The following is a 15,911-nucleotide window of genomic DNA, read 5'->3' as shown; positions in this document are numbered from 1 at the left end:
CAGAGGAAGAAACAAACAAAAAAGGAATGATAGATTTTTCCTAATCTTAAAACAGCAATGTCAGTAATCAACAGAAACAAAGATCCTTAAAGTAAGGATTAAGCTGAGGAAAATATTTTTTAACATAAATGAGAAGGTATTTTATAATTAAAAAATACTTGGGCTCCTGGGTGGCTCAGTTGGGTAAACATCTGACTTTTGCTTTTGGCTCATTGTGATCTCAGGGTCATGGGATCCAGCCCAGTGTCAGGCTCTGCAATCAACAGGTGCAGAGTCTGCTTGAGATCTCCCTCAGCTCCTCCCCCTACTCATGCATGCTCGTTCACTCTGTTTCTGTCTCTCAAAAATACATCTTTAAAAAAAAAAAACTTACAAATCAGTAAGAAAATAAAATAAATGCCCCTATGGAAAAGCTGGCAAAATCTTGAACCATTTGTTTACCAAAGAGGAAATACAAATGACTGATTCACATGACAAGACTGATAAATAGTGACAAGTATATGGAACAGTCAGAACCGTCATACATTGCTTGTGGAAGTATAAAATGGTATCTCTACTCCAGAAAAGGATCTGGGAGGTTCTTATAAAACTAAACATACTCAGATCCTATGGTACATCAGTTCCAATACTAGGCATTTTCCTAAGAGAAATGAAAACACAACTCCAGGGTCACCTGAGTGGCTCAGTCAGTTGAGCCATCTGCCTTCAGCTCCACATGATCCCAGGTCCTGGGATGAAGCCCCCAGCCCCCCATTCAGGCTCCCTACTCAGTGAGGAATCACTTCTCCCTCTCTTTCTGCCTCTCCTCCAGGCTTGTGCTCTCTGTCTTGCAAATAAATAAAATAAATCTTAAAAAAAAAAAAAAAAAAAAAGAAGAAGAAGAAGAAGAAAAAACACAACTCCACAGGAAGAGTTGAACAAGATCATATGGAGCAGTTTTATCCATAATAGCCCCAAACTGGAAACAGCCTAGGTGTACCTCAGCAGAATAGATAAATAAACTGGTGTATGTATACAAAGCAGTACTCCTCAGCAGTAACAAGAAACAACACGTCAGTACATGTGGTAACATTACACTTCTGTCTGCATGTGGAACAACAGTTGAAGTAAGAATTTGAGGACTTTAAAATGAGCAATAAGAACTACCTACCCCTATAAACAAACAAATATCTCTGTGACTCAGTTTTCTTTATTCTAAATTTGTGCTCCTTAACCTGAAGGCACAGATCAAACCAAGGATGTGGTAGAGGGGTGAATACAGTGAATCCTGAAACATGCTTTTTCTTCAAGAAGAGTTGAGCATGTAGAGGGCAGAGGGACTATTTGTGTTCAACATAGATAATGAACCTACTTGAAACAAAATTCTAGTAGAATGTTAAAATAATTATGAAGCTAAAAGGAGATTTTTCTCTCTTCCTCATGTTGCTATAAGCCTTTGTAATCCCTGAACTCTTCCTGTACCCAGACATAAAGAATATTTGGGGAAAAAAAAAAAAAATATATATATATATATATATATATAAACTGCCCAAGTGCAAATCAGTGTTTTCTTAAGGCAAAATGAAATATCTCCACTGTTGGCTTGCTTGATTTTTCACCTATTTTATCCTGGAGTGTTAGATACCATTGATTGTACAGTGCACTGTTTTCTTTAACAACAAATTAAACTCTACTATCAAACTGTGATGTTTGGCCATGCCAGCCTCCTGTTGCTTTCAAATTTCTTTCATCTGCTCCAAGAGATTTGGCAGTTTCCCCTGCCTTCACAGACATTGATGCATGCTAGGCAGTATCTTGCCTATTATGTAGTTACCAAACAAAGATAGCTTCATCTTGAAGATACTTTTCTTCCTTTGGTTGCATAAAGCATTTGGTTATTGTTTTGTAAGAAAATAGAGAAGTGTAGTCATTCATCCAACCATGAATGTTTGCTCCACTAATACCAAATATGCACCCTGCCATTCTGTTTCTGTTCCTTTCTTATTTGCAAAGTACTTTTTGTTTCAGTGCCAGATCATAGTATAATCATTTGAGGACATTTAAAATGGCAAAGTCAACAAGCATAGTACACACAGTTCAGTTGAAGGAATGACATTATGAACAGCTGTGATGAAGAGAGGTTAGAACTGGAAGGAAAATATCTGCATGTTAAAATCAAAATCTCAGAGTAGAAAAAAATACTCATTTGGAGTGAAACTGTATCTTTTTTCTCAAAAATTTCCTATAAGCTCATTAAGGCATTAAACATTACCTCTTGCCTAGAACCTTTCTTAACATTCATGGTTCTTGATTTCATTTTCAATTCTCTCAGTTGCCCAGGAGAGAAATAGAACTCATCAGTAATCCTTAGGGTTACTGCTCCTTTTTAATGAAATGTGTTTTATTAAATAACACTAGAGAAAGAATGTTACAGAACTAAGAAGCCTGGGTTCTAGTTACCATTCTGCCACCACTTTCTCCTCTGTTAAATTAATCTAACCCCTGGGTTAGATTAGAGATTTATCAGTCCCAGTCACCTGGACAGCTTTTTAAAAAATGTGCATACTAGAAGATTTGCTGTGGTAGAAATTAAACCTGCTAATAATAATAATAATAATAATAGCTACGACAGCATTAGCAGCATACATTTGTTGAGCTTTGCTTGCATGGTCTAGGCACTGATTCTGAGTGCCTTACTTTACCCAAGGAATATGTAAGGTATCCTTATACTAGCTCTTGGAGATGACTCTATAAATAAAGCTCATTTTGCAGAGGAGGCCAACAGAGGCATAGATCAACTGAAGTGATTGGGCCAAGTTCAAACCACCTAATCGGTGACAGAGCCAGATTTAAATCCTGGGATTCAGCTCTTAGAAATCAAATATGAAAGTGTCCCAAAGGGAAAGAAAGAGTCCTTAAAACTTCCATGAGGCAATCAGAAGTTAGGGTAATAATAAGACTCTTTGGGAGTTGAGCTAAAAGCTTATGGACGTAAAGTTCTAGTTTTAGGGAGCACCTTAGAATTTTACAAATCAAGAGGACAGATAACAGAGAAAGGTTTTAATTTTGACAGTCCTCCTAGCACTTCTCTGAAGCTGTTGTGTTTGCCTGATGTAGCTGTAGCAGAGGAGACAATGAGGAGTTGTCCAAGGTCACATATCTCATGGGTGATTTTCCTGATATGCTTATTTGTTGTCCTTAACAACATGGGATTTCTTTAAGACCAGAGGCATTCACTGAGCCAACATCTCATTGATTCCTTGAAGATCTAGCTAGAAAGCAGATGCACAGGGACAGCCAAAGCGTTTGAAGAAAAATCTGTCAATCAGCAGTAAGGGTGGGGAGTGAGTTTCAAAGAGAAATTCAGAATGTTCTGAGCTGTGTATGGTGAGCCAGTTCGAATACCTTTATACCCTTTTCATCTTTGTGTTGAACATAAACTTGCCCTTTCTAATCGAAGTCAGCATTTCAACTTGTTACATACCAGCCATGCTGAGGAATCAGATGTCGGTACAGACTTAAAGAGTATTAAAACAGCAGCTCTATTATTTTGAAAATAAGCCAGGATTAACTTAATCTGTTGCCCAGAAAGAGTCAAAGAGGAATCAGATCATACTTTAAATATTTTAATCTTTTGCCCTGTCATCCAGCAGGCTAGAAAAAAACGAACTTGTGAAGGAAGCCGGCCATTCCCTCCGCCCTCCCAACAGTTATTAGGAAGTTCAGTAAAAAGTTTGCAAGGAAATGTTCCGCTATTTCCTCACTGGCAGGGAAAAACTTGTTGCTGTTGTGGAGCCTGTGATTTTAATGGTCTTTCTTTTCTTTAGATACTGTTTGGATGACCGAAAAGCATTAGAAAGAGATGGGGGATTCTCTGAACTTCAGTCTCGTCTCATCCGTTATGAAACCCAAACCACCTGCACTAGAGAAAGTTTTCCGGTACCCACTGTGTTGAGCCCTCTTCCATCACCTGCCGTCTTGTCAGAGCCTGGCAGTGTCCCTGATGGAGAAGCTTTACAAAGCGAGCTCCGCACTGAAGTATCTCGATTGAAAAGGGGATCAAAAGATGTGAATTGCCTTTATCCCCAAAAAAGGTGCTACATTAAGTACATAAAAATAGTCCCTTGACAGAAAGTGTGTTAGTCCCTAATTTTTTAAAATATTTTTGCAAATTAGTCTTTCTTATTTTTAAGTAGCATTCTGCAGAGATCTTAGATGAATTCTTTCCCATCAGGAATTTTGTTTTTACTGTGAGCAGTTATGATTATGCTTATAAATTATAAAAAGAAATGACTTGGAAAGAAAACACAATTTCTTGCTTTCTGTGCTAATATACAGAACATTAGCATGATGGATTATAAAATTGTTAAGCCATGGAACACTAGAGATCTTGTCCCATAAATTAAGTAGCAGAGCTGTTTTATGGAAAAGGATGTCTGGGGATGGCAGCTTTCCTGCTAGGTCTTCCCACCTTCTTGCACTGCTTTCTGCCTGTTTGATTTTGTTGGGTTTATGTTTTAGTGGATATAGTTGTCACATTTAGGGCAGAAAAATGGACCTCATTATTGAGTCACTTAGTCTGGTTTTGGATTTATTTCTCCACAATAGACTTGTGAAGTCTGAAAGTTCGGATTCTCTTCTTTCTCAAACAAGTGGCAACACTAATCGTCGTCATCATGCAGTGACATCCAGAAAACCCCGAGCAGAGCGATCATTATCTGTGACTTGTCCATCAGTTCCAGTTCTTAGCTGTGAAACTTCAAAAGTCACTACAAAGGCCAGTTCAGGTCAAAAAAGTGTTCATGGATCAAAAACATCAAGGCAAATTAAGGAATCAAGATCACAGAAACACACACGGGTAAAGATTTATTTCCTGTCTCTTAGTTCTACATGGGAAGAAACTCCTTTATTTGGTTCATTTAAAATGTATGTCGAAAATTTTATGAGTGAAATGAAATGGTATGTATAATGTACTTTAAGATAATTCAACATAAGAAGGACAGTGGGTAAGTAGGCAGAGGGATAAATGAAGCAAAATTAGCCACAAATTGATCCTCATTGAAACTGGTTTGATATCAAGATAGGGATTTGTCATTAAATGTTCTCTCTACTTCTCAGTGTTTGAAAGTTTCCATAATAAAGAATAAATGCATCCCTGTGTATATCCTTAATGTGTGTAGTTTTTACAATCAGATTTTGATTCAGAACTTATGATTTGAATTCCTAAGATACTCTAGTTATTTCTTCCTAATAGATACCTGGTGACATGTATGACCATGTAAATGTTCCAGGTCTCTTTTTTTCCTCAGTTATTTTGTCTTAATGAACTTAGCTTTCACTTAATTACATGATTATATAATTCACACAACTGAACTCTAATGATGAAATAATATGTTTGTACCTTTTCCAAGAAATATTGTCATATGTTATGTTCTATTTAAGATACTGAAAGAAGTAGTTACAGAAACACTGAAGAAACACAGCATTACTGAGGCTCATGGATGTTTCACTGCCTGCAGCCAACGTCTCTTTGAGATCTCCAAGTTCTATCTGAAGGTACTGTGTCTTCTCTATTAAGAGCAAAATTGAGGTCATATTCTGATATTCTTATCTGACATAAAGTAATATTTAGTGAGTATATTTTTATAATGATAGCTTATAACTTATTGCCAGATATTTTTTTAAGTGGCAATAGAAAAATTGGAGCCAAAATATTTTATATCTGACTTGTTTGATTTTTGTCCTCATGTTTAGAAAACTACATTTTAATTGGTATCTTCCCTAACAAGTCTTTGACTTAAGTTGATAATAAACTTCAAAACATGTTTAATTAGAATTTTAGTATATCGTAAAAAGGCAACTAGAATGGGTATCAGAATACCCCGTTTCTAATTTTGGATCCATTATCAACTAATTGTGAGACATTAGACATATTAGCCACTTAGATGATGGTTTTGTAAAACTTAAATGGTGTGGGCAGCCCCAGTGGCACAGCGGTTTGATGCCGCCTGCACCCTGGGATGTGATCCTGGGGACCCGGGATCGAGTCCCACATCGGGCTCCCTGCATGGAGCCTGCTTCTCCCTCTGCCTGTGTCTCTGCCTCTCTCTGTGTGTGTCTATGAATAAATAATAAAATCTTAAAAAAAAAAAACTTAAATGGTGTTAGATTGTCTCCAGCTTTAAGAGTTTTTGACTCAAGTCAGAGTTTTGTGTGGGTTCCTGGTTAAAACTACAGATGACCACATGCATCCAATTCGCCTTTCTAAAATCTCAAGAAAAATGGTATTAAAATACAAAAACAAAGAAGAGAGGGGAAAAAATGGAGAGGTATGTTTGGTACATTGTTGAACAAGACAGCCCATAGAAGTTTGGTATCACAGAGTTTAAAAAGTTGGAACCTAAATGCCTGACCAGTGGAATGCTAGTGAGAATCAAACCATGTCCAATGACACAGTCTCTGAGGTTCTTAGGATTTGAAGACATTGGGTATTATGGAAAGCGGGGGTGTTGTGTCAGGCGGAACATAGGAGAGTTGTATAAAAATCTACGGTGAACTGAGGAACCCCCAACTTCCTCTCCAAGTCTTTCTCCCACAGGGGTAACTACGAAGTATGCTGCTCCTACTTCTCGCCCTCATCTCTGTGACAGTGCAGGAAATAGTCTCTGAAGCAAAAAGAGGGGCACAAGGGAAAAACCAACTGGCCTCCTAATAACCTGACCATATAAAGCCACTAGACAGAGCTTTCAATAAGATTTTTACATCTCAGTTTTAAATGATTGGACTGCCAAGAATTAGCAGACTTTTCCCAAAAAAAAGATGCCAAAACAAAGGAATGAAGGGAACTCTTAACGGGCAGAAAGCTATAGAAAACTTCATAAAAACTATAACTCTCTGAGAAAGAAGATACTTGCATCCATAAAGCTGGAACAGGATGCTATTTCCAGAAACACTATAGAACATGAAAGCTTGAAATGAAAAATACGATAAAATCAATCCAATAGTGACACTGAACAGTTGAGATTAAGAAAGTTACCATGTAGGGACGCCTGGGTGGCTCAACAGTTGAGCTTCTGCCTTCGGCTCAGGGCGTGATCCTGGAGTCCCGGGATCGAGTCCCATATTGATCTCCCTGCATGGAGCCTGCTTCTCTCTCTGCTTGTGTCTCTGCCTCTCTCTCTCTCTGTGTGTCTCTCCTGAATAAACAAATAAAATCTTTAAAAAAAAAAAAAAAAAGTTACCAGGTATTAAAATCAGGGCATGCCTGGGTGGCTCAGTTGGTTGTCTGTCTTTGGACTCAGGTCATGATCCCCAGGGTCTTGGGATCAAGTTCCGTGGCGGGCTTCCAGCTCAGCAGGGAACCTGCTTCTCCCTCTGCTGTCCCCTGCTTGTGTTCTCTCTCTCTCTCTCTAATAAATAAATAAACTCTTAAAAAAAAAAATTAGAATCAATAACAAAAACGTGAAATATAAGGATCAGAAAATGGGAAGACTAATCCAGAGACTAATAGACTAATTAGACTAATATGGTAATAGAAGTTTTAAAAATAGAGAATAAAGGAGAGCAAACTATCAAAAATATAACAAAGTTTTTCCCAGAACTGAAGAACTCAAGTGCCATGATTGAAAAGGCACACAGCTTATCCATCCCAGTGAATGGCAGAGTTCTGCAGCAAGCTACATTACTGTGGAATTTCATACTTCCTGAAATAGCCTCCTAAAATCTTCCCAGGAAAGAAAGTTTACATGTAGAGAACTGAGAATCAGAATGGCATTGTACTTCTCCATAGTAAGTAATGTATGCCAGAAGCCAGAAAAGTATCTTCCAATCTGAGGGAAACTGATTTACCTAGTATTTTATAACCAGTCACAAATTCAGTCAAGTCTGAGGATTCCATTAGAGATACTTTAGATGTGGAAAGTCTAAAAAAGTTTGTCACTCATATACCCTTTTAAAGCATCTGCAAGAGGATGAAGTCCATCAGAATAGCGACTGAGTCAAGAAATAAGAACTAACCCAGGGAGCAGTTAGACCAAATTGGAGCAGGTTGTGGGAGAAAGAGCACCAGGTGAAAAAATACGAATAATAATGATCAGATTTCTTGAAAAATTGAACTGAGAGGTTATCCAGTATATTTGAAACAACTTTGCTATTTGTACATTTAATTGATTGTAACATTTGACGGGGAGACCCAGAATTACATTCAGGGCAAGCTAAGCTAATATAACTAGAGATTAAACAAAATGTTACATGAGAAGATAATTATAATAACATTACTTAACTCAAGACAAATCTGTATCAAAATTCAAAAAAAAAAAAAAAGGACAGAACTGTATTTACATAGGTATAAAATGCAAACATGAACTATTTACTAATCAAAACTGGTGTAGTAGTTACTAAGAGGAAGAAGGAGGTGGCCTGGTTCCGAGATCTGAATCCACTACCTATGTAGCTGTTAACAATGATCATTGTCTAAAATTGCTAAATCAAAAAGTAGCAACATAAGCATATTTAGAAACATGAAGATATTTATAAATAAGAGAAACAGCTGAAAGAACCAAAAGTGGCAGTCTCTCCTGTGGGAAGCATAACTTCTAGGGACAGCAGAGGACTGCTTTTTAAAATACAATTAGATTTTTAAAATTTATCTTGTAATCTAATTTGATATAATCATATTTTTTAAAAGCTAGAGATTTCAGTTTCCTATGTCTTGGTTGTGGAGTAAAATAACCCAAAAGGAGAGAGAGAAAAAAAGATATTTTATGTGAAAAATAAATACAAATGCAGTATATTCATTTCCCGAGTACCAAAGCATTAGTGGGTACTCATATAATCAAAGATGAGACTTAGATTTGGTCAGTGCTGCTGGGATTATGAGGCAAGAGTGACAGAAATTTATATATACATATATAATATATATATGATTATATGATTATATATATTATATATGTACGTACATATATATTATACATACATTTATATGTTATATATACATATATTTTTTAACATTTAAATATACATATATATGTATATACATATATATATAATTGTTGTTAGAGTATCTTGATATTTAGGGATAGAGTTAAATTGTACTTGATTTTTTTTTTGTAATGTTTTCTGAGTCACATTGATACTTATAGAATGATTTAGGATAGTATCAAGTTTATTTAATGATGACTTGTTCTCTGTAATTTAATGTACAACTCGTGAAATGCTTTATGTTGTTATTTTTAGGATCTTAAAACATCAAGGGGTCTATTCGAAGAAATGAAGAAAGCAGCAAACAACAATGCTGTACAGGTAAATAATTTATTCCCAAGAAACTACATTGAATTAAAGTGCTATTTTATTTTAGGGTAGCTGTGATGCCATTATGTATGCTGTGTAAGAACTCTCTTTAAAATAATAATAGGCTAATGCAAACAGAGCGTTTAGGAGTACATAATAGGCTGCTCTGTTAACAAAAGGGTTTCTAAAGATGATGTTAAGAAAGAAAAAAACTTTTTTAATAAACCAATGACCTGGAAAAATTAATCCATTTTGATTAGTTGTTCTCAAAGTTTGGTTTAATTTCTTTCTAGTGACCCTTTGAAAACAATTGCAAAAAAAGGTGAGACAACATGGGGCACCTGAGTGGCTCAGATGGTTAAGCAGCTGCCTGTGGCTCAGGTCATGATCTCAGGGTCCTGGCATGTAGCCCCACATCAGGCTCCCAGCTCAAGGGGGAGTCTGCCTCTCCCTCTCCCTCTGCCTCTCCCCCTGCCTATGCTCTCTATGTCTCTGTCTCTCTCTCTCTCTCAAAGGAATCAATTTAAAAATCTTTAAAAAAAACTAAGGTGAGAAAACAGCAGAATCTTTATTGTATCCAGTGAGGGCAGTTGTTGTACTCTGCAGCAGAAGTCTAGCTTCAGTTTTATTTTCTTCAGTTAGAAAATAAAATGTGTTTTTAAGATAAGATGTGATTTAAGATTTTGACTTGTTACTTCATATTTTAAGTTTTCTACCATGCTCTTTAAAGTTTTAACTGTATCTTTTTCTGTCCCTTCTGTTTTCAATAGAAATAAACCATTACCGTATTTTTTTTTCCTTCTAGGTGATTGAATGGGTATTAGAAAAGACAAGCAAGAAATAACACAGAATCTTTCTCTTTGGACAGTTATAAATTGGCCAGAGCTATCATTTGCTACCTCCTTCCTCTAAGCAAATTTCAAACTTTATTCAAAGAATAGATACTTCTAAAGAATTTCATAAATATCCAATATTTATATAGTTTTGAGGGTGTTCAGTTAATGTGTTTTTTAATTGTATACTTATTTTATAATTTCACTATATTTTCATTTTTAAGGTTAATATTTTTATATATGTTTTTAAATTTTCACTCTTGGTTATTTAAAAATTTCCAATAAATGGAAAATATTATTTATTTTCTTCTTGGTAAATGTCTTTGTTGTTAGGCCTATTTAAATTACTGAATCTCAGGTAAGATTGCCAGTGGCTTTTCTCATGTGACCTCTCAGCATACTTAATTGGACAGTACCTGGTTTTAAAAATATTAGTAAAAAAATTCACACAGGTAGCCTTCTTCCCTCACCTCTGCCCCAGAGCCACTGCTGTTGGAGCTATCAGTGTTTATTTGGGATTAAAAATGAAGAAAGGTTAGAAATTGTGAAAATAAGATATAGTAAAAATTACTAAGTAGAGACTGCCAGAAAAATATGGAAAATGCAGAAAATAAAAAACAGAATATAAACAAATTCCAACATTGCCTCAATGTATGTAACCACAGTTGATATATTTTTTAAAGATTTTATTTATTTATTGGTAGAGAGGGAACACAAGCAGGGGGAATGGTAGGCAGAGAGAGAGGGAGAAGCAGCCCAAATAGGTCTTGATCCCAGGGCCTGGGATCATGACCTGAGCCAAAGACAGACACTTAACCAACTGAACCACCCAGGCACTCCACCACATTAATATTTTTAAAATATATATGTGGGATGCCTGGGTGACTCAATCAGTTAAACATTGCCTTAAGCTCAGGTCATGATCTAGGATTGAGCTCTACATGGGGCTCCCTGCTCAGCAGGGAATCTGAGTCTCCCTCTGTGCCTCCTTGTGCTCATGCTTGTGCTTTCTCTCTCTCTCTCAAATAAATAAATAAAATCTTTAAAAATATATATAGGTATATATAATTATTTTTAAAATATTTTTAAAGTAGGGGTGCACATGTGTGTACTCATTTGGGTATGTGTATTAATTTATAGCCTACTTTTCACTTAACATTGTATCATGAATTTTATATCATGTATCATTTTAATTACTGCATAATACCAAGGAACCACAGTTTGTTTAACCAATCCCCATTGTTGGATATATAGGCTCCATTTTTCTCTATTATAAATAAAACTGTAATGAATCTTCCAAATACATCACTGGTCATTTCCTTAGTATTACTTTTCAGGAGTGTAATTTGTGGGTTTTAAAATTAATGGTAATATCTCCAAATTGCCTTGCTGAGAAATTAGTTGGTACACCAACCAGAAGAGTCCCTGTTTCCTTTTTTGATGACTAAAAATAGTGAGATGAGCATTTTATTTAGAATATAATAACCCTTTCAGTTTAATAATAAGACATTACTTAAGGTTTTTTTTTTAATAGGTAAGGACTTGAAAAAACATTTCACAAAAGAAGATATATGAATGGTAATAAACATATGAAAAAGATGTTCAATATCATCAGTCCTCAAGGAAGGCAAATTTAAACTGATGAGGTGCCTCTAAACACCTACTAGAATGGATACAGTTTTAAAACTGATGATACCATGTCTTGGTGACTATGTGGAGCATTTGGAAATCTCATGCATTGCTGGTAGGAATTGAAAATACTATAATCATTTTGGAAAATACTTGACTTTCTTATAAAATTCAGCTTACACTTAGTATATGGCTCAGCCATTCTCCTGTTTACTCAAGGTAAATTAAAACCTGTGTTGTACAAAAATATTGAACCTACTCATACCAGCTTAATTTTTTTTGTTATTTAAATTCGATTTAGTTAACATACTCTGTATTATTAGTTTCAGGAATAGAATTTAGTGATTCATCAGTTGCATATAATACCCACTGTTCATTATATCACATGCCCTCCTTAGTGCCCATCACCCAATTACCCCATCCCCCCAGCCACTTCCCCTCCAGCAACCCTCAGTTTGTTTCCTACAGTTCATCCCTCTCTATCTTATTTTCTTTTTCCTTCCCTTCCCCTATTTTCATCTCTTTTGTTTCTTAAATTCCACAAATGAGTGAAATCATATGGTATTTATCTTTCTCCAACTGACTTATTTCACTTAGCATAATACCCTCTATCTAGTTCCATCCACATCACTGCAAATGGCAAGATATCATTCTTTTTGATGGCTGAGTGGTATTCTACTATATATATATGCCACATCTTCTTTATTCATTTGTTGATGGACATCTGGGCTCTTCCCATATTTTGGCTTTTGTGGACATTGCTGCTATAAACATTGGAGGTGCATGTGCCCCTTTGAATCGCTATGTATATATTCTTTGGACAAATACCTAGTTGTAACTCTTGGGTCATGGGGTAGCTCAGTTTTTAACTTTTTGAGGAACCTCAAGAGTGCAGAGTGGCTGTACCCGTTTGCATTCCCACCAACAGTATAAGAGGGTTCCCCTTTCTCCATATTGTTGGAGAAATGTTGTTTCCTGACTTGCTGATATTAGCCATTTGACCAGTGTGAGGTGATATCTCACTGTGGCTTTGATTTGTATTTCCCTGGTGCCAAGTGATGTTGAGCAATTTTTCATGTGTCTGTTGACCATTTACATGTCTTCTTTGGAGAAATGTCTGTTAATGTTTTCTGCTCATTTGTTGATTGGATTTTTTGTTTTTTGAGTGTTGAGTTTGATAAATTTTTTATAGATTTTGGACACTAGCCCTTTACCTGATATGTCATTTGCAAATATTTTCTCCTATTCTGTATGCTGCCTTTTAGTTTTGTTGACTATTTCCTTTCCTGTGCAAAAAGCTTTTTATCCTGATGAAGTTCTATGTTCACTTGAAAAGAATGTGTATTCTGCTGCTTTAGGATGAAATGTTCTGAATATATCTGTGAAGTCCATCTGGTCCAGTGTGTCATTCAAAGCCATTGTTTCCTTGTTGATCTTCTGCTTAGGTTATCTTTCCGTTGCTGTGAATGTGGTGTTAAAGTCCTCTACTATTATTGTATTATTATCAATGAATTTCTCTGTTGTTAATTGGTTTATATATTTGGCTGCTCCCAAGTTGGGGGCATAAATATTTGCAGTCGTTAGATCTTCTTGTTGGATAGACCACTTTGTTATGATATAGTGCCCTTCTTCATCTCTTATTAAAGTCTTTGGTTTAAAATCTAGTTTGTCTGATATAAGGATGACTACTCCAGCTTTCTTTTGATGTCCATTAGCATGATAAATGGTTCTCTACCCTTCACTTTCAATCTGGTTGTGTCTTTAAGTCTAAAACGAGTCTCTTGGAAGCATATCGATATGTCTTATTTTTTTTATCCATTCCAATGACCTTTAGTCCATTTACATTCAGAGTAATTATGATAGATATGAATTTAGTGCCATTGTATTACCTGTAAAGTCATTGTTTCTGTATATTGTCTTTGTTCCTTTCTGGTCTTTGTTACTTTTGGGCTCTCTCTCCGCTCACAGGAACTCCTTTAATATTTCTTCCAGGTTGGTTGGTGTTCACAAATTCCTTTAGTTTTTTTTTTGTCCTAAAACACTTTTACCTCTCATTTTAGATTATGAATGACAGCCTTGCTTGATAAAGTATTCTTGGCTGCATGTTTTTCTCATTTAGCATGTTGAATATATGATACCAGTCTTTCCCAGCCTGCCAGGTCTTTGTGGACAGGTCTACTACCAACCTTATGGGTCAACCCTTATAGGTTAATGACCTCTTGTCCCGATTGCTTTCAGGATTTTCTCTTTGTTTTTGAAACTTGCAAGCTTCACTATTTGTGAATTTATTGATTTTGAAGGGGGTTTTCTGTGCCCCCTGGACTTGAATGCCTGTTTCCTTCCCCAAATTAAGGAAGTTCTGAGCTATAATTTGTTCAAATAAACCTTCGACCCCTTTCTTCTGCTCCTCATCTTCTGGGACCCCTATTATATGGATATTATTTCACTTTATGGAATTTCTGTGTTCTCTCAGTCTCCTTTAGTGATCTAATAGTTTTCTTTCTGTCTTCAGCTCCCTTATTTTCTATTATTTTATCTTCTATGTCACTGATTCACTCTTCTGCTTCATTCATCCTCATTTTATTATAGCCATCTACTTGGGGCTGCATATCAGTAATTGCATTTTTAATTTCAGCCTGACTAGATTTTAGTTCTTTTATTTCTATAGTAAGGGGTTGTCTAGTGTCTTTTGTGCTTTTTTGCAAGCCCAGCTAGTATCTTTATAATCGTTGTTTTACATTCTAGCTCCAACATCTTATTTATATCCTTATTAATTTAATCCCTGGCAGTGAGTACTACTTCCTATTTTTTCTTTTGGGGTGAATTTTTTTATGTCCAGAAAAAAAAAATAGAAGAAAGAGAGAGAAAAGACAAAAATAAAAACAATAACAGAAAAAAAAAAGTACAAAACAAACCATTAAAAACAAAAACAAAACAAAAACTACATCCTGGTTGTGTTTTGGTCTGCTTGTTAGAAGAAACTAGATCCCAGTAAGAAAGAAAGAAAAACTTCCATATAATAAAATCATAAATATAACAAATATAATACAATGAAAAGGGTTACAAAAAGAAAATAAAAATAAAACAATAAAAAATATAACATATATAAAAATTAAAAAAAGAAAAAAGGGACGCCTGGGTGGTTCAGTGGTTGAGCATCTGCCTTTGGCTCAGGTCATGATCCCAGGGTCCTGAGATCGAGTCCCGCATCAGGCTCCCCACCAAGAGCCTGCTTCTCCCTCTGCCTATGTCTCTGCCGCTCTCTCTGTGTCTTTCATGAATAGAATCTTTTAAAAAATAATAAAAAATAAATAGAAAAGGAATTGGAAAAATAATACTGAAAGAATAAAAGTACAAAGAATAGTATCTGTTTTCCCCAAGAGCTGAAGCTTTGCAGCCCTCTATGATCAGTAAACTTGGTGCCGAGCTAATTGCTTATGCTGGTCTTCTGGAGGAAGGGCTGTTGCGCTGATTCTCAGTGGACTTGCCCTTGTTCAAATGTGCCTCCAGTGCTAGGGAGGCAGGGCCCAGGGAGGCAACTAGGTGGTGCTGTTTTGCTCCCTGGAGGCTTTCAGCACTGATGGGCGGGAGGAATGTGGTGGTGTCCAGCTCTGTGGCCCTAGAGCTGAAAGCTCATGTCCCTCCACTCTTCAGTGAGCCCACACAGAAAAGCAGTCAATCACTCTTGTCTCACCGTTTCTGTCAGAACTCTGTTCACCCAGCCTATAACTGAGAGTTTTTATCTCAGGCACTTGACCAAGTTTCAAAACTCCAAATTTCAGGGACACCTAGTTGGCTCAGTCGATTAAGCTCCTACATTCTGCACAGGTCATGACCCTGGACTCCCAGGATTGAGGCCCACATGGGGCTCCCTGCTCAGTGGGGAGTCAGTTTCTCCCTCCATAATCCTCCCCCCACTCTCTCATTCTCTCTGTCTCTCTCTCTCTCTCTCTCAAATAGATCAATAAACTTAAAAAAAAAAAAAAAGCTTAGAATAAGGTCCTTATAGGAGGGAAAGAGGGAGTCACAGGGCCCAACCCCCTCAGCTGTGTTATGCAGAGATGGTATGTTTGGCAAAACTGTTGCCTGCAGAAACTGGAAAACAAGTTGTTCCTAATGAACTCGTAGATTAGTCAGGTTGTTTCTAGGCAGAACTTTAAAAAAACAAAAAAGTGTCAGCAG

The 15,911-nt window shown here is 36.3% G+C and overlaps 1 protein-coding gene across 5 annotated transcripts in view; it reads left to right on the top strand.

Moving 5' to 3' along the window:
- LOC121499146 (MDM2 binding protein) overlaps positions 1–10,884 on the top strand; it is a 72,411-nt gene extending 61,527 nt beyond the window's left edge. For 3 of the 5 annotated variants that reach the window (XM_041769693.1, XM_041769694.1, XM_041769692.1), the window contains 5 exons: positions 3,807–4,073; positions 4,588–4,837; positions 5,422–5,535; positions 9,214–9,279; positions 10,073–10,884. In XM_041769693.1, coding sequence (XP_041625627.1) covers positions 3,807–4,073; positions 4,588–4,837; positions 5,422–5,535; positions 9,214–9,279; positions 10,073–10,111 — 736 coding nt within the window. In that variant the 3' untranslated portion in view covers positions 10,112–10,884. Of the gene's footprint in view, positions 1–3,806; positions 4,074–4,585; positions 4,838–5,421; positions 5,536–9,213; positions 9,280–10,072 lie in introns of those variants that run through there. The other 2 variants (XM_041769695.1, XM_041769696.1) reach the window with 2 other exon arrangements.
- The last annotated feature ends 5,027 nt before the right edge of the window (positions 10,885–15,911 follow it).

Source organism: Vulpes lagopus, chromosome 9, assembly GCF_018345385.1.
Source record: "Vulpes lagopus strain Blue_001 chromosome 9, ASM1834538v1, whole genome shotgun sequence".
Lineage (NCBI taxonomy): Eukaryota > Metazoa > Chordata > Mammalia > Carnivora > Canidae > Vulpes > Vulpes lagopus.
Note: the sequence above shows the minus strand (reverse complement) of the source record. Positions and strands in the feature narration are given on the sequence as shown.